The sequence below is a fragment of the Taudactylus pleione genome, unplaced genomic scaffold, assembly GCF_031769625.1.
Source record: "Taudactylus pleione unplaced genomic scaffold, aTauple2 ptg000122l, whole genome shotgun sequence".
In the NCBI taxonomy this organism is placed as follows: Eukaryota; Metazoa; Chordata; class Amphibia; order Anura; family Myobatrachidae; genus Taudactylus; species Taudactylus pleione.
The window spans coordinates 13,277,988-13,296,233 of NW_028284524.1; the positions used below are offsets into that span (position 1 = coordinate 13,277,988).

Consider the following 18,246-nt stretch of genomic DNA (forward strand, 5'->3'; position numbering starts at 1 on the left):
ATTTCTGCAGCCTTGGGAAGACCGTGGTGCGGCTTAGTTGACCGTGGTGCGGCTTAGTTAGCCATGATGCGGCTATAACAGCCGGAGGAATTGATGAATTGCTGCGGCCTTGTGAAGACCATGGTGCGGCTTAGTTAGCTGTGATGCGGCTATAACAGCTGGAGGAATAGATGAGTTGATACAGCCTTGGGGAGACCGTGGTGAAACTAGGAACAGTGCAGTAATAGAGTCTAGAAACAGGAACCGTGAGGGCACGTACTGAGACGCTATAGCCGGCAAAGCCATAAGGAGGCTATCAAGTATAAAAAGGGATAAAGTACCAATCAGAACCATGGAAGGTCATCCCGTGTTCCCAGGAACACCTGGCGTCATCCAGGATCCAGATCGCCTAGCAACCAATGGTGCCGTTCCCGCATGGCAGGCGGAAGTAGTAGGAGCGATTAGAGAAGTGCTGGAAAGTGACAAGTCCCCTTGGCGATTTGTAACAGTATAATCCCCTTGGAGCAATTTGGGAGCCCCTATTTTTCCCCATAGGCTGTAGTCTTATAAACCCAAAAATTGTAGCATTAAATTACATATATATGCTACACAGTAAATGTGAAAAATGTCCCGAGGGACAATGTATACATGATATTGTCTCTACAATGTCAGAGACACATGAAAAAATAAATACAAATAAATGTTATTAACACCTTTCATTTGTGTCACATTATTATTAACCATTCATTCACTTTTTCTTTCAAATTAACATCTCTTTAAAAACTAACCTATAAAGGGAATAGTAATACTACTATTACGTGTGGACCTCTGCAACATTGAAACAATATTTAGTTGACAATGTTGCATTTGCTCTGTCACTGTATCAATAAATAAAGTAACTTATGTCTAGAGGAAACAGCACTTCATGACCACACTAATGAATTCCAATCATATACTGACAATTTGAGATGAATATCTGAGTATTCAAGATTAGATGAAACAGTATTATGTGATTGTATTGATGAATTATAATAATACACTGACAATTTGAGATTATTGTCTGAGTATTTAACATCAGGTGGCTCTGTAGATTGCCCTGACCCAGAGACGTACGGAAATATTAAATAATACAGAGCAATTATTATTAATAAAACTGTGGGCCTGATTCAGAGCCGGACGCTATTTGCGTTCGCTCGTTCAGAAAAAGGGGCCGGCTATTTAAATTGAGCGCTCGCTCTTTGCGGTCTGTTGACGCCTCTATGTCTGAACGAGCGAACGAAACATGCGCTCACTATTTTGTAAAAAACGCCCCCTGCCCGCTCGCATCCTACATCATCTCCGCTATTTATTAGATTAATTAAGTACATCGAAAGGCGTATGAACTGCTCGCAGTGCTTGTGGTAGGATTTTCCTACCGCAAACATGCGAACAGTTCAGGCTAAGAGACAACCAAGTGACGTGGCCGATGATGCTGCTTTGTTAATTATGCACACCCTTAAAACGCCCGTTTTGACCGTTTGGCACGCCTGCGTTCGGATCTCCACTCCCCGTTTTCAAGCACCTTCCCCTGTTACCACCCACAAACGCCTCATCCTGTCACTCAAATTAGCAGGCACTCGCTATTATGTGAGCACTCGATTTCTGACCGCACTGACTGGTTGGCGCATGCGCATTACGACCCATACGCATGCGCAGATGTGCGAACATCGCTCGGAGCGAACGAGCGGCCGCTTACGAGCAGCTCTGAATCAGGCCCTGTGTCCCAGCGGTAAGGATTTTTAATCCAAATATTAACACACACTTTCTACTCTTTCAGCACTTTTTTTTTTCTCTATATTTTAATAATTGTATGTGATCTTAATTGAATACTTAATAAAGGTTATGTTTTAAAATACTCTATCCAAGGGTAACCATTCCCTATAGACCCCGGAGTGCACTTTTGTAGTCTCACACTATTTTTTCTTTTTTGATTTTGTCTTATAAACCCACAAACTTATCCCATGGATGCCAGCCAGATATCCTCTGTTTTCTATTGAAACATACTTAACAGTGGCATTTCTCCTTTTTGTAAAATATTTTAGTATCAGTTTTATATTTCTTTCTTTCTTAACATTTAAGCAAATGTGCTCACCTGACTTAACACTCTTGAAAGGAAGAGTATATTGTCCTACAAAATCATTTCTTGTGGTCTTGTCATAATCTTCTACCACAAACCTTACAAGAGCCAGTTCCGGGACATGGATCTTAAATTGCAATGTTTCATACCACATAGGGTTAAAGCCTGTGAATATAAATAAATCATTTTCATGTATAGTATCACAGAAAGGGTTACCATTATAATCGATAAACTTATATCGTGCGGCTGAAGCAGCCATTGTGTCAGGAAATTAAATATTAATTTACAGCTGTATTCACTGTGACATTGCTGAAACAATCTACAAACATTCAAGAGTCACTGAGAATTGCTTCCTAACATTGGGCCTGATTCAGGTTGGATCGGAAGTGCGAATGTGCCGCTGCAATTACGCACGCAGTCTCACTGCGAAGATATGCTAATCCTCTCCGATCACTATATGTCACAGCACAACATAAGGATGAACACCTTACCTTACACCAGGGGCGTATCTATAATGGGTGCAGGGTGTGCGATGCACACGGGCCCCCAGGTCCAGGGGGGCCCACACCGCACACCCATAGGTAATTATACTTACCTCTCCGCCGATTCCCGAAGTGCTGCTCCGCAGCACCGCACCGGTGCTGTAGAGCAGCAACACTCACTGGGAAAATGGCAGTGCGCATGCGCAGAAAAGATGTCCCCAGGAAAGTAGGCGCGGGCGACATTTTCCTGGAGACCCGTGCATGCGCTGTAGATTCTGGCATGAAGCCAGAATCTACAGCACTCAGTGCCGCTGAGCTGCCGTCAGAGAGGAGGGGGCCCAAACGGAGGCTGCACATGGACCCCCTCCTCTCTTAAAATGTCCCTGGTTACGCACTCAGTTTGCGTATGGTATCGCAGTGGCTGATTTATGCATGCCACTGTAACGGCATTCAAACGCCCTGGTACGCCTGCGTTTCTCCTACCACCCCCCTGTCATCACCCCTGGGTCTGCGTAGTCCCGATCGCAGTGAGGCATTTGCACATACGCACTGTGATGCATGCGCAGTACGCAACAATTGACCGTCTGCGTACGCTGTTGCACTTGCGATCTAACCTGAATCAGGCCCTCTACTCAAAGATGCAAATCTGCACAATAAGCATAGCAATCAATCAGCAGTTAGCCATACTATCTTATCCTGGAATGTATGGGAGATCTGTGAAATTCTGCGTGTAGGCCCCCCTCCTGGATCCTGCTTCTCTTGTAAAGCAGGCAGGGTATTGATGATGTGCGTCATCAGCAGAACCCTACTTTATTCTAAACGTTACTTTGCAGATTCCTTTCTACTACAAAAAAACCCCTTTTTTTTAATACTTCTTATTTGTTTCACAATTTAAACTGAATAGGTAAAAAAAACAATTAAAAACAATTGCTCTAAAATTAAACCAAACACTTAATGCAATTTTATTTATGGATATTCTTAGTTATGTTAAAGTGGATCTATCATCATTAAGTTTTATTTATGAGATGCTACAAGGTTTGAATGTCATTTGAGAACAGGTACACGTCAAGACATGACGTGTATAAATTCCCTGAGCAGGTTTAATCATACAGTACAGTATGTACAGTATGTTTAAACTGTATGAAACTATCATACAATTTGAGATAGCACAATGAGTGGACAGTGTGTCAATGGGTACATGCGGGAGACAGACGTGAGATATAATTTTCAGTGGGCCCAGCCCATGAGAGCTTACAGGCTAGAGGGAGTGGGCAGAGGTAGACAGGAAAAGTTGGCGGGACAGGGGCAGATGGAACTAGTGGTAGGTGATGGATCAGGTGGAAGAGAAGTAGGCACTGATGAAGAGGTAGATTTTGAGGCACTGCTTAAAGGAGTGAATGTTGGGGAAGAGCCTGGTCAGGTGGGATATGAAGTTCCACAGGTGTGGAGCAGCATGGGAGAAGTCTTGAATGCAGGAAAGGGTGAGATGGTTATCAGGGTGGGATAATAGATGCAGGACAAGGAGAGATCTATCTCGACATAAAATTGTTTGTTAGTAAATGTGTGATTTAGCTCCAGAAATACAACATGGATGTTCATCACTATTGATTGATTTTCATCGATTTTTTATTAGATTAAAATCGTTTATTAGTAATTATACCTCTCTATAAATCGTATATCCTAACGCATAAAAGACAAGACAGCATGCAGCAGCCTCTCCCGATGCCCGATCCATGATGCCCAATGAAGGTTCAGTTATAACAGGAGTGAACCATAACAGGAGATAAGTATCAGCAAGAAAAAAAAAACATTCAGAGGGTAGCACTGCTCAGGAGACCAGGTTTGCAAGGTTGCATTGAACTGAAGACTGAGGGACTGATTCAGACCCGCTCGCGAGCGCTATGCGCTCGCAAGCGGGTCGATGGTGGCTCAGTGCGCATGCGCATGATGGAGCTGGCTCTGTCGTGCGCATGCGCGAGACCCGGATAGCGACGGTCAAGCCGTCACTCCGGGTCTCGTACCAAAGGGTGCGTGCTGTCGATGTTGAGTGACAGCACGCCCCCTTTGGTGGGCGGGCCGGGGGAGTGACTGCCCAAATGGAGGCGTTGCCATGTGAACGCCTCCGTCTGAGGGCGGCCCCAACAACATCACGAGTGATGTCAGTGGGAGAGATTTCGGCTCTGTTAGAGCCGAAATCTCTCTGGGGCTTGCGGTAACAAGACCCTACCACAAGGGTCTCGTCGCAAGACCGATGGTCTTGACCATCGCGACCATCTTCCTGGCCGCTCGCTATAGCTGTGGGTGGTCACCCACAGCTATGTGAGCGGCCAGGAGGCCGCTCTAAAAAACAAGAAGGCCGGCCCTGATTCAGAGCGAGCGCTCTGTCAGAGCGTCCGGCTCTGAATCAGGGCCTGAGGCTGTAGAGAAAGCAGCAGTGAAGGTTAGTGTATCACCTTATATAACTGAATGCTGTATGAAGCTTTTCTGCAGGTAATGTACAGTATATCAGTGTTGACATTGCATGCTATATAAACAGGCAGGATATGATAAGGAGATAACAATACAGGTCAGCACTTGCTGAATAATATCAAAGAGCCACTTGTGACACTCAAAAGTTCCAGTAGAGGTTGGCAGGACCAACGATGAAGAAGCAGGCACAAACAGCAGCAGCCCTGATCCCCCATAAAAGAGACCAGCAGGGCAGATGACTGCATCACGCAGGATGTCCGGACAGTGAGGCAGCGCCACAGGAACCCAGAGGGAAACAGATGCAGGTCAACAACTGGTCACAGGAGTCAGCCCATTGCACACATAAGCTGATCGTTGCCTGAAACATCCACAGTCAGTGGAGATGTTGGCAGCAGGTTCCCAACATGGCACCACCTCTTTCGCAGCAGGTAGAGGCCAGAACAGAGCAGAGTAGCGGAGAGAGACACACTGCTACCAGAGCTCGAAAAAAATCACCCCCCAGGGCAGCAGGAGGAGCTGGAGAGAGGTAAAAGCAGTCTTCTGAGGGCAACCAGATGTGTGTGCAGTATATACAAACTGGAGAGCACTAAGACTAATGCCTTAAGGAGCCCATACACTACTGACGGATCGCCGCAAAGTTGTGATCCTGCAACCTGGCATCTCAGGATCGTTAAAATCCAGCATGGTAGATTTCACAGATTTGCCAATCACGATCAAAATGTGATCGTGATGTGCAAATCTGTGAAATTTAATATGTATAATTTAACCGATCCTCCAACAGATTGGAGAACATCGATGGCCGCCAGTCTGCATTTCTGACCTGCAGATCGGCATTTCCGATCCCATTGCAGGATCCGTCGGTAGGCGTATGGGGGCCTTTACTCAATGCCTGTCCAGGCAGCCCAACAAATGGCCATCCTTAATGCAACAATACAGGAGTATATTTAGTAAACATTGGGTTCTAAAACCCGGCACTTCCAATTGTATTTATGCCTGAAATTTAAAAGGACAATGCTTTTACTAGCCGTAATTTGCTAGTGAAATCATTGATTTTGGACATACATTGGGATGCGCTTGGTTTTAGATCCCGACACTTAGTAAATAAACCCGTCAGAGGAGTATCTATAATGGGTGCAGGGTGACGTGGGACTACGGAGAGGTAAGTAATATTATGGGTGCAGGGTGTGCGGTACAGGGCCCCCCTGGACCCAGAGGCCCGTGTTCCCCACACCACACACCCTGCACCCATAATATTACTTACCTCTCCGTAGTCCCACGTCGGCCCGGGGGTCTGGTGCTGTAAAACGACTGGAAAATGGCTGCGGCGGCCATAGTCCTGTTGTTTGCGCATGCGCAGTACAGGGAAAATGGCCGCCGCGGCCATTTTCCCGGTAACCTGTGCATACACTATAGACTCTGGGCACATTCTAGTGCCAAGAGTCTGTAACTCCGGCGCTGGCTGCACACAGCTCAGTGCGCTGCCAGCCGCCAGGCAGAGAAGAGGGGGCACGTGTCGGAGACTGCACACGGGCCTCCTTCTCTCTGGAAACGCCCCTGAAACCACTTACTGTACTTTGACCACATCGACAAGTCACCTCCAGCCCCCATCTCTTGGTGAAGGGTAACTTGTAGCCTGGTACCAATGGATAAAAGACAAGCATTGCTAATAGACATACATGCACACACCAAAAAAAAGCAACTTGTGTTTAACATATTATTCCTTGATGGACTCCATTTTTCCTGTTGTGGATCCAGAGCTTGTCCTCCCACCCTTATCCAAAGATTGTACCACAATATAAGTATATAAGTATACAAAGTTATGACAACACACGTCCACCATATTTTCCAACTGCTGAAGACAAATGAACATGTGACAATCTAAACAAAAAGTTACCAATAGTAACAATCTCAGTATATGGGAGGGTGGAGCTGTCAACTCACATGTCAGTTGTGAAGTGAAACAGTCACTGGGAATATTGCACTATAACACATGATGACCCCCCACCTACATATTTCATGCACACAGATTAGGCAAAACGCAACTTTCAAAATCATCTAATAGGGCGCGATGTCATCAGCACTTCCTCATATTCATGAGTTTAACTAGTACACTTACATCTGGGTTCTAGCTGGTACGTTGCAGCTCTCAGTTTTAGAGCCATTAAGTCTAAACACCAAAGGTAGTGTCTAAGGGCTCAACCAGAAAAAGCCATTGCTTTGTCTCTGCAGGAAGGTTCAAACTTGCTATCGGTAAACAACATAGGCCTTTCTCTTCTGCTTCTCTAGATCTGAACCTGCTGCACTCATAAATTACTGTACTTACATTTTTATTACATCATTCTTTGGCTTCATTCTAGAATGAAACCAGAAAATATACAGATTCCTATGTTTTGTATTACTTTGCAGATCATTGAGATTTTGGGACTGATACACGGCGAGAACAATGTCACTTAGCTTAGCATGCCTTCCGTGGATTCACACAGTGCGCGTCCGCATGTAGATCTGTATGATTCTGACACTCACTTCTGTCTGTGCCTTTACAGGGGCGTTCTAAAGTAATCCAAGACTTTGTCTGCACAATTGCAAACAGAGGCAGATTGGGAAAAAGATGTATACAGTATATACCATATAAACACATGGTTTTCACGGTTGGTCAGGGCAGGTGCAAATAGCACATGATAATGACTGTCACCAGCACTAGAGAACTGCTTGCGATAGGCTGTTTGTGAACAATACAATATGCTTTTTTCAGTGTAATTAAGCAGTTATTCTTTTTGTTACAAACATGAGACTGCGGGGTAAATTTACTAAAAATCGTGTTTGGCCGAGTTTGCATCCACGTGCGAGACTCCCGTGAATCTGCGAATCAAAGATTTACTAATGGTAATTAAGTGTGTAAAACAAGATCCTGCACAGAAATAGACGTCAAGGCACTCAAATAGTAGTCAACAGACCATCAAACCAATCCGCGAGTACTTTCCAAAGACTAGAATACAACTGACAAATTTACTAAGAATAGTGTTTCAAAACACGATAGAACAACAAGCAAAATAAAAGAATTAATAAACGTGCATATGAGCTGTGTGTTCTGCCAAAGCACTGTACGGATTAGTCAGATCTGTGCAGTAATTTTGTGAGTGACTGTAAATAAAGGGTTAAAAATGATAAAAAAACATTGGCGTTGGGTCCCCCACAAAAGCATAACCATCCCTGGACCTCTGAGCCTGTTCTGGTACTGGAAATTTTGGGATAAAACGGCATGGGATTGCCTCGAATTTCCAGTAATCTGCACCAGGCTCAACCAGTCGGTGGGTAATGCCATAGCAGGGGGACACACATCACGGGGTCCCCCTGCCATCACATTGAGCAGCCCCAAACTGGTTACCGCAGCCCTGGAATTCGTTGGATAGTGAGAGCCGCCAAGAAATAGGTCCTCCCTTCCGAGGATACCCAAGGCTGGGGTGAAGCCCAGGGCATTTCTCTGCACCCCTGGTGGGAGTAGTCATTGTGTGAGCTGACACGCCGCGAACACCTGTCAACACCATAGGTTCTGCCCAGGCCACTAGTGTGTGAAGAATAATGATACAAAGAACACAGCTGGTGCAACACAGAATAGGAGAGTGGGTAGGGCTGTGGAGTACAGAGCCTGGAGACTTAGGAGGGGTGTGATAGGCATCAATGAAAAGATGAGTTTTAAGGGCATGCTTAAAACATACCACCAACCGTCCTGCTTTTGGCGGGACAGTCACACTATAGGGCACTGTTCGTCCGTTCCATCCGTAGGCAACATTGTTCAGGGGGGATGGGGGGAGAAGTGAATAGATGCCGTCATCTAAACAGTGTGGGGGAGAGTCTGGGCGAAGCAGCCTGGGTAGGGCTGGGCATGCCCCAGAGTGACTGAAACAGGGTGTGTTGCGAGGCCACACCCCTTTCCAGGTTCTGTTCCTCTTCCCACCTCATAAATAATTGGAGGTATGCTTAAAAGGCTAAGATGCTAGATGACAGACTGATTAAGGCCCGTATTCAATTTAGATGCGAAAAGTCTGAAAGGTTCCGCCTGTCTGACTTTCCGCCTACATCTCCAGTTTCAGACACGAAAACTTTTTGCGCGTGTCCCCGCTTTTCACCCTATTCAATCGCTAACCAGGCTAAAACGGCAAGCGGCGAATGCAAAACAGGTGGAAAGTTTTGTCAGAATTGAACCCCCCAGAAAGAAGCACTAACATAGGAAATCAATGTAGGAGTGTTCTAATAGCCCTAATAAAACTGTTTAAGTCCTGAAGTTGTTATTAGCGTCTTTGTAAAAGTGGTGAAGAATGGCATTAAGCAGTATTTTTTGGAGAAAATAAGTAGTCCTGTCAAATTTAGGGTACTTGAAATGAGTGTTAGCATATTTTTATGTCTCTAAAGAGAAGTTTTCAAAAACGTAAAAAACGCACCTGCGACATGCACCTGCAATCCTAAAAACACCTGACCCATTCTTTCAGACCCCCAAGAAGTCTATTTCGCTAGTTTTAGTGCTTTTCCCCCCACTTTTTACTTTTTCACCCCTAAAACGAAAGTACTTGTTTAGGGTGCTCTTATGTACTTTTTTTAAATTTTTTTGCAGATTTGCTTTTTAGGGGCTGTCCCAAGGGTCCTGGGTGGTTTCCCCACGTTTGCACCCCAAAATAAAGATTTTGTAATTCTTTTCACCTGCTAGTCATAGGCAAATCTTTTTTCGCATATTACAGGTTGAGTCTCCCATATCCAAATATTCTGAAATACGGAATTTTTTTGGTATGACTGAGATAATGAAACCTTTGATTTTTGATGGTTCAATGTACACAAAGTTTGCCTAAGTCACAAATTATTAAAAAATATTGTATAAAATTACATTCAGGCTTTGTGTATAAGGTGTATATGAAACATATCTGAATTTAATTTCTGTACACAAACTTTGCTTGAGCCACAAAATTATTGAAAATATTGTATAAAATGACCTGCAGGCTGTGTGTATAAGGCATATACAACATAAATGCATTATGTGTGTATATTTGGGGTCCCATTCTCAAAATATTTTCATTATGATATGCAAATATTCCAAAATACGGAATATTCCGTTATCCAAAATGTCCCTGGTCCCAATCATTTTGGATATGGGAGACTCAACCTGTACATTGCATTGAGTTTCCATTTAGGCGAAATCGTCCTGTAATTGAATATGTAGATACTTTGAAAACTGGCGGAAAGTCCGAATCCGCGGAAACTTTTTGCCAAATGGTACTTTTCGCCTTACGGCCCTAAGCTTGTATGGGCATTTATATAACATAGCTTACCATTATTATCTATATACTTCGTCTCCTGCTTTGATTGGTCAATAGGAACCCCAAAGATTTCCACTCGTACCAGGGGATCTACAATAGAGCCCTCTTTACTGTTTTCGACTTTAGGCAGTTGTTGGGCGCTGATTACCTGAAAACAATGATACAGTTTCAATGTTACAAATAAAGTGAGCCAGGGCCAGGGAACAGCATGCTAGGGGACTAATACATGGTGTTACACAAAATATTAGCATGATATAATGTATGTTGAAAACATTACTAACATGATTTATTCCATCATGATAACCATTATTTACAATTGTCCAAACCAACAGGGTAATCATTCTTTGGCGACATCACATTTTTAACAAAACACATGAATCAGGGGTGTGCCTTGCTACGTGTTGTTTAGGTGCTTACTGTTGCATGTAAGTTATTTTTTAAGATAATATTATATAAATTGGCTGGGGGTAGATAAGGTGAATTCATGGAATTCAGGTGCTATTTACCCAGACCCGAGTCTGTTGGAGGCTGCAACTGTCGATAGCGACAGCTGCAGCGGCCGGAAGGGTCAGGCGAACTGACCGTTCATACATAGTCCTGCCTATCGCTGATGCCGCTTCGGTGGTTCATACATCTCTCCCATTATCTTTATTTGAAATTTTCCACCTACACCCTCAAGTGTAAGTGCAAGATACACTTGTGCAAAAAGACAAGACTTATTGGCATTCATTTTTTGCAGTAAGGAAGCCTTAATGATTTCCAGTTGACTACAGCTGTAACTGAGTTTATATTACTTAATAAAATGGATATCCTCCTTTGTATCATTTATATCATCCCTTATAACAGACAGTATATTAGATGGTTTATATAATCCTTAACATTTCTTATACCATTCTATCTGTTATATCAGCATTTCCCAAACTGGGTACAGCAGGGCACCTGGTCCCAAATAAAATGATATGGGCCAGCATGTTTATAGGCTGAGGAGCAGTGCGCTGCTTGGTAGCCTCTGAGATGCACAGACTGTACTACTTGTGCTGTCCTGCCCATTTCTCCACCTCCCCTATTCTCCTCCTCCTCCTGGTGGGGCAAAGTGAGATCACGTTAATGAGCACCGATGATCTGTTGCTAAGCCATTCTCTATAATTATTTATTTCTGCTGAACCAAGAGTAATACACAGAGGGTGAACAAAGGACACATAATAAATTATAATGCACAGAATCATGAACAGTATTATTATGTAAGTAGTGTCCCTTCTACTCCCCTGCCCGCCTATGACTCCCATCCTCCCCTCCCATGTTTGTTCTCTGTGTGAGTCTCTGCTCACCCTCCATGTTTCTGTCTCTGACACCCTTTTCGAGAAAGATTAATTAAGTGTGAAGTTCCATCTGCACACACAGTAGGTTATTACGGTAGCAAAACGTGGCTCGTCTTTACTCCCACCTCTATGGGGTGCAAGCAAAAATGAGTGAGGTTTTCCGGGCGGATGACCCCAACATGAAAAATTGCTGAGGTCAGAAAGGCACCCTGAACCAAAAAACTTTGGGAAGCACTGCTATATCATCCCTTATATCATTCCTTACTGTCTATTATACATTTATTGTGCACAAAGAGGTCTATTTACTAAACCTTGGATAGAGATAAAGAGAACAAACATAAAGTACCAGCTAATCAGCTCCTAACTGCCATGTCACAGCCTGTGTTTGAAAAATGACAGGAGCTGGTTGGCTGGTACTTTATCTCCATTCACTTTATCTCAATCCAAGGATTAGTAAATAGACCCCAAAGTGACTCCTACCCTAACAGTGGTCATTTGCCTATAGACAATGTGACTCCTCTATGGATACTAGAAGTAAGAGCCAGTTCTAATACTCATATATTATAATATACACATTGTACTGCTGCAAAACTCTCATATTTTCCCATATGGAATTTACACCCAGGAACAGACAGGAGATATTGTAAAATCAAATCAATGATAACTTGAGATATGGCTGCAGACCCATAATACTGCACCATGCATCACTAGTATACCTAATGCACATGTACTGTAATTACAGATCTAGATATGAGAGCAGCCCTGCTGCGGGTGTCCTTATTAGGCTCCGGCTTTAGTGAAGTGCCCCATCACTGGCCTTTTCCATGATTCGTTATTATGGTAGAATCAGATATACTAAACCTTGGTAGCATTATATGAAGTGTGCTACCTTTATGGAGAGGTTTACAGGAGAATAACCATCAGTGTCTTGCGGCAGGTCAGGATTGAAACTGGTTTCCACATTTCTCATGAACAGAGGCTTTAGGACATAACCACAGCGAGCGTTCTGCTGGAAAAGTCCGTCATTTAGATCCATCTCTACTCCTGCTGTTTGGAAATTCAGCGCCACTAAAAAATCAAAAGAGAGAGTAGGGGGTAAATTTACTAAAGTGAGAGTTTTTAGAAGTGAGTTTTAGAAGTGATGTTGCCCATAGCAACCAATCAGATTCTACTTAAAATTTAACTAACACCTTCTAGAAGATAATAGCTAGAATCTGATTGGTTGCTATGGGCAACATCACTTTTAAAACTCACTTCTAAAAACTCTCACATTAGTAAATTTACCCCTAGGAATTAACCAGCCCCTTTAGTAGACCCTTACTGAACATGTTTTGTACAGTTGTAGCCAAAACTCATGCCTGACCAATCCCAAGTGAGTTTCTACAACCAACCATACCATGACTGTGCCCATGCACCTACTTAGGTCTAGGAAACACTGATAATAAATCATACTTTACCCATTTGGCACCCAACATTCCACATGTCTTTAGGGTTGTAATTGGAGGAGTCTGTCCGCAGCCCAGTAGGGTAAACACGTGTCAGCTGCCAGGCGTTATGTCGGACAAACTCGTTACCTACAAGAACAACAGGAACTGTAAAATGAAAAAGTCTCTAAAGGAAAAAATTGTATTTTTAACAGCATCTCTTTCATTAGTTAACATAGTAAAGGTTGCAAAGGTAGGATTCTTGCAAACCCATGTCCATAAAGGCAGTTGCATTTCTGCTGCAGTTTTCTACTTTTGCACTTTCATAAATGATCCCTAGTGATATATTTACTAAAGATCGTTTTTTTCTCAGTTTTGAGGGCTGGATTAAAAGGGCAGTAGTAATACATGCAAAACCAGACTTGTTTTGTGTGTATTACTAAGGCCTATTTAATCCAGCGCTCTAAGCCGCCAAGCTTTAGTAAATATACCCCTTCATGCCTAATGTGATTTTATTAATTGCAAATAAAGGACATTTCATTAACAGCTCTATTTATTAATCCAATTCAGTGGGACAGACTTTCCCTTTATTATGGCAGCATTTAGCACTGTTCTGGAAGTTAAAGAAGTGCAACTGTACAGTTCACCATTCCCTATAATCTATAAAGATACTGTATTTTGGTGTCATTGATGATGGATGCAAATTAAAGATGAAGGCTAAATTGTATCACCCACTGACAGCCCAGCTCACCTGGCTCTCTGACCAGCTTCCGAGCCTTATACTCTGTGAAGGAAGACATCTCATACACTTTGTAGTGTGTTCTGGAGTGCTTGAAGCTCTCAAAAGAGACACTCTTACAGTAGATGATGCAGTCAGATAACTCCGGGGAGAGGCGATCTTTAGACTTCTACAAAAGGAGAAAAACACCTGAGAATGGATGTAATGGTTTTACAGTCTTTGTATGTGCAGTTGTGGAAGTAACAAGAGTTGGACCAAATAAACAGGTGACACGAGTTGGGACCCTGATTGTGGGCATATTTAGTTTGCACCTCCATTGTAACATGTCAGATGTATCAATGCCAATTTTACAGCTGTCAGGCAGGGAAGCGCCCGCATGCATTCAAGGTGGAAAAGGAGAATTTATACTGTGGTAAAAAGGTGAGGTGGAATGGTGACTTCACACTGGGCAAAGAGGACATCTTTCCAAAGAGGTCGGGTGGGGCGCGGGAATCTCTGTGAAATGCAATATCTATTGGGGGTGCAGTTACTATAGGGGGAATAGTTGGTCAGTGCTCACTCACCTGATTTGTTTGAGGCAGCAGCAGGGACTTATAAGAGGAACCCCTGGCTCTTATTAGGTAAATATGGTAAAAGGGGGGGTTTAGTGCCCGCGCTTGCCCACAAATGATTGGTACCTTATTGAGTTTTAGAATTGTGGAATACACTCAAACAGTAAGGTTGTATTCAAAAAAATGTATTTAATTAAATTATTGATGTATTTTATGTATTGCAGATATTAGTAAATAAATTCAATGGTATTGATAACAAACAGACAGACACTTCTAATGGACAAGACAACACATAAACATATACATACATGTAATCAGATGTATGATAGGAACAGAGCAAACTGGTAAAAAGGGAGGGGGGGAAAGGGGGGGAGAAGAGGGAAAAGATCAGAGATGTTATATTGCAGCACTTGCGTACTGTTGCTGTGTGGTACTCGGTATAGTGGTGGATGGTCGCCTGCAGCTAATAGTTCTGATAGAAATTAGGCAAATAGTTAATAAATGTTCCAACTGTAAGGTGGTTCCGTGTGTGATCCACTGTTAATCACTGGGAAGGGTGCGTGATGTTATTACCATGGGGTGGAATACAAACGATGTGCAGTGGTATGTAGGGCCTCAAGGTGCGGCATCCCGTAACCCTAGGTACCCTACTTACCCACACTCTTCTTCCAAATCGTGCAGTTACTATGTCAACATTCAAAATGTTGACAATCATAATGACAGTTATAACCCATTCATTGCCAGTGTATATTATAGACTCACTGAACACTGAAGCCTTGTTATAAATGGGCAATGCTGGGGTGCACAGTGCAGTCAGTTAGACTGGATCCCGGTTCCAGCTCTGCGTTGAGGCCCGAGCCTTTAGCTACCACATATGTGCTTGTTCTGGCTGGAGATAATGTAAGTTAAATTGAGCTTAGGACCTGCCTTAGACATTTTTTTATCTTCATTACGGCTGTTTTCTTCATCCATCTCACCACCGTCATCATCCTCAGAAAATTCTCCCAAATATGAATCTTCAGGACGTTCCTCTAAACAATCCTGCAATCTGCCAATCTTCTTCCCTTTTAAAATTATTTTCTTACGCAATTCCTGGGGACAACACATGGCAAATGGATGTTACAGAACAATAAACAATGATTATCTAGTAACAGTTATTGATTATTGATTTTAGACTTTCACTCCTCCTCCAAAGTAACATAAAATGCAGTGCTGTCCATAGCAACCAATACGTTGATTTAATTTTCTAGGCTATAAAAATGATACCTAGAATTTGATTGGTTGCTATAGGCAACACCTTTACTTTTATCGCATTCCCTAGTATCTTAAAACATCTGTATTTTTAAAGCACAGGCAGCCATTTTGTAAGTTTAACCAATATGTATAAGACTGCAGCCTTTTATTTCACCAGAAGCTACAGTAGTTGCACCATTGAGGTACATTAGGAGACATGAAGTGCTTCATTAATATCCCTATTTCATATTGAATTGATAAACACCATTCTCATGAAATTGGTAATCCTACAAAATGGCTGTCATCTCTGGAGGTCGTTTATGAAGTGCAGAATGATTGCTGCGAAGTGTAAGCTGGCTTTGGATGTATTTTATTGGGACCTGTTTTGCACCTTGATATTGCACTTTGGTGGTAAAACACATTTCCATGCACATTCTGATCAATGTAACAAAAAGCTTCAAATTGTCACACTATTGGCACATGTTCTATAAACAGTAATGATTTTCCCCCACTTTTATGATTTATTTAAGCACTAAAATAAGGTTGAGGAGGTGTCTTTTAAGAGCACAGGTTAGGCGTGCGCCTTGAAATGCATTGTGTAGACCAACCAGGCTATACCAAGGCATTCTGCAGTACGCATTGAGTTCCCTTCATAAATAGCCTCCAAAGTGGGTTGGTGAACGATGCAATTTAAATTGCTAAATTTCTTGCAGAAGCCGATGGCACTGATATTACAGAGAGACTGCCAGAACAGGACTGAAGAGATCATGGGAAAATCAAAGTAATAAAACAGCTAAGAGACATTAAAAAGTTCAGATAGATTTCTGCGGCTCTGAAATTCAATGATAGTTGCAAATACCTCAGGGGTGGGTAAATAGACAGGGATCCGTCCATCTAATGTGCTGGTCACAAGCTTCTCTCCCAGAATGCTTTTCATGTGTTGAGCCATTGTATCTTGCTGTTCCATGCTGCAGTGGTTCTCCAAAGACAGAATGACCGGATACTCAGATACCTGTGGACTCAGCGCCAAAACCCCTGAGTACTAGAACAGATCTGCCATGTCGTATTACACTTGTGTCCCCGCTATAGGAATCTTCTGACTCCTCAGATTATTTTTCACCACCTGTTCATTTACTGTATTTCACTTTTAAGGAGCCAATGTAATATTAATTGGGAAGATGTATTAGCTTTCCTCAGTCTGAGCTGCAGGTTCGTAGATAAGTAGCAATGTCAGTGTCAGTGACGGAGACTCTGTGTCTGGGGTAGGGAAGTCTGGCTTAATTCCCATGGTATCTAACATCAACTGGCAACTACTCCACTTTACGCAGAGACTGAAGCAACAAAGGTCTGACAGGAATCCCACAGAATTTACTGTCACCACAGCGGAGTTACTGAAGACACCTGGAAAAACAGGCATTAAGTGCAGTACACAGTACACACTAGACAATATAAAGTGAACACTGTCACCAATCAATGTCTAGTGTATACTGCTACCAGATAATGTATCATGGATACTATTGCCTGCCCGTTACACTATCCCTGGACAATGTAAAGTGTATACTGTCATCTGACAATGCCTACTGATTATTGTCACCAGACAATATATAAAATCACTGGACAATGTATAATGTATAATATTGCTGGACAATGTATAGTGTATATTGTCACAGAATAATGTTTAGTGTATACATTCACTGTTACACTATTACTGCACTTTGGGCCTGTTTCAGAATTGTACACTAAGCAGCAGCAACTGTGACAATTTGTCGCAGCCACTACTGTGCTAATGCCGCAGGAGGCGTCTTTTGTAACTGATGCCTTATGCCGGCTTCTGTGATACGCTGCTGCGTCCGAGTATGCAGCATCGGATCATTCTGCGTGAACATCGGCCATCCATGTATCCCTCAGGTTACTCAGGATGGCTATGCCACGGCCAGTGAAGCTGCGTCAAAAGAAACTGACCTTGGCATGCTCAGAAAACGGGGCCAACATTCACCTGTTTTCTGAGACACTTGAAGTTGTCACCCGTTGCCTGACCCCAAACGGCCACGGCATGTCAGTCATGCTGTGGCTTAGGGGGCACTGCAACTGTAATCGAAGACACAAATCGGCACATGCACAGTACAGATTCTGCGCATGCGCCGTTCGGCCACCATCGAAATTGTACACAAACCATTGGGTTTGCGTACAACTCTGAATCAGGCAGAATGTACAGTATACATTACTAATACAAAATTATCTTGGTTTTGCCCTTAAAATGATTGCTGCTTTACTAATACAGGAACACTCACATAAATTTCCAAAGCGGCGCCAGCTCGTACCTTATTACATAAACCCCAATGTCTGAACAGTGTACAGGCTACAGACCACCCAGATACTTGTGCCCTTTGCGGCTGCAAACCCTCCCACCTTTGGACAGTTGCATTACTGGCGGTCAGTCATCACAGCCACCACCATTCTAGACAACAATAAAAAAATAGAGGATAGAGGATCTGACTCAGAGGTGGATGCAGCCACATGCCGATGGATTACATACAGAGACGACCACTGGCTGTGCATGTTAAGACATTTAGGACTTTGGTTGCAACAGGATTCGCACCATCAAAGATTGCACCAGCCCTACGGAGG

General features: G+C 43.1%; 1 protein-coding gene across 1 annotated transcript in view; it reads right to left on the reverse strand.

Moving 5' to 3' along the window:
- The window catches only part of PLCD4 (phospholipase C delta 4), a 95,116-nt gene that overhangs the window by 8,494 nt on the left and 68,376 nt on the right, over positions 1 to 18,246 (reverse strand). The window contains exons 9-15 of the mRNA XM_088472415.1: positions 16,478 to 16,630; positions 15,313 to 15,477; positions 13,847 to 14,003; positions 13,129 to 13,245; positions 12,561 to 12,739; positions 10,365 to 10,500; positions 2,111 to 2,260 (exon numbers count right to left, since the gene is read on the reverse strand). Coding sequence (XP_088328541.1) covers positions 2,111 to 2,260; positions 10,365 to 10,500; positions 12,561 to 12,739; positions 13,129 to 13,245; positions 13,847 to 14,003; positions 15,313 to 15,477; positions 16,478 to 16,630 — 1,057 coding nt within the window. The remainder of the gene's footprint in view (positions 1 to 2,110; positions 2,261 to 10,364; positions 10,501 to 12,560; positions 12,740 to 13,128; positions 13,246 to 13,846; positions 14,004 to 15,312; positions 15,478 to 16,477; positions 16,631 to 18,246) is intronic.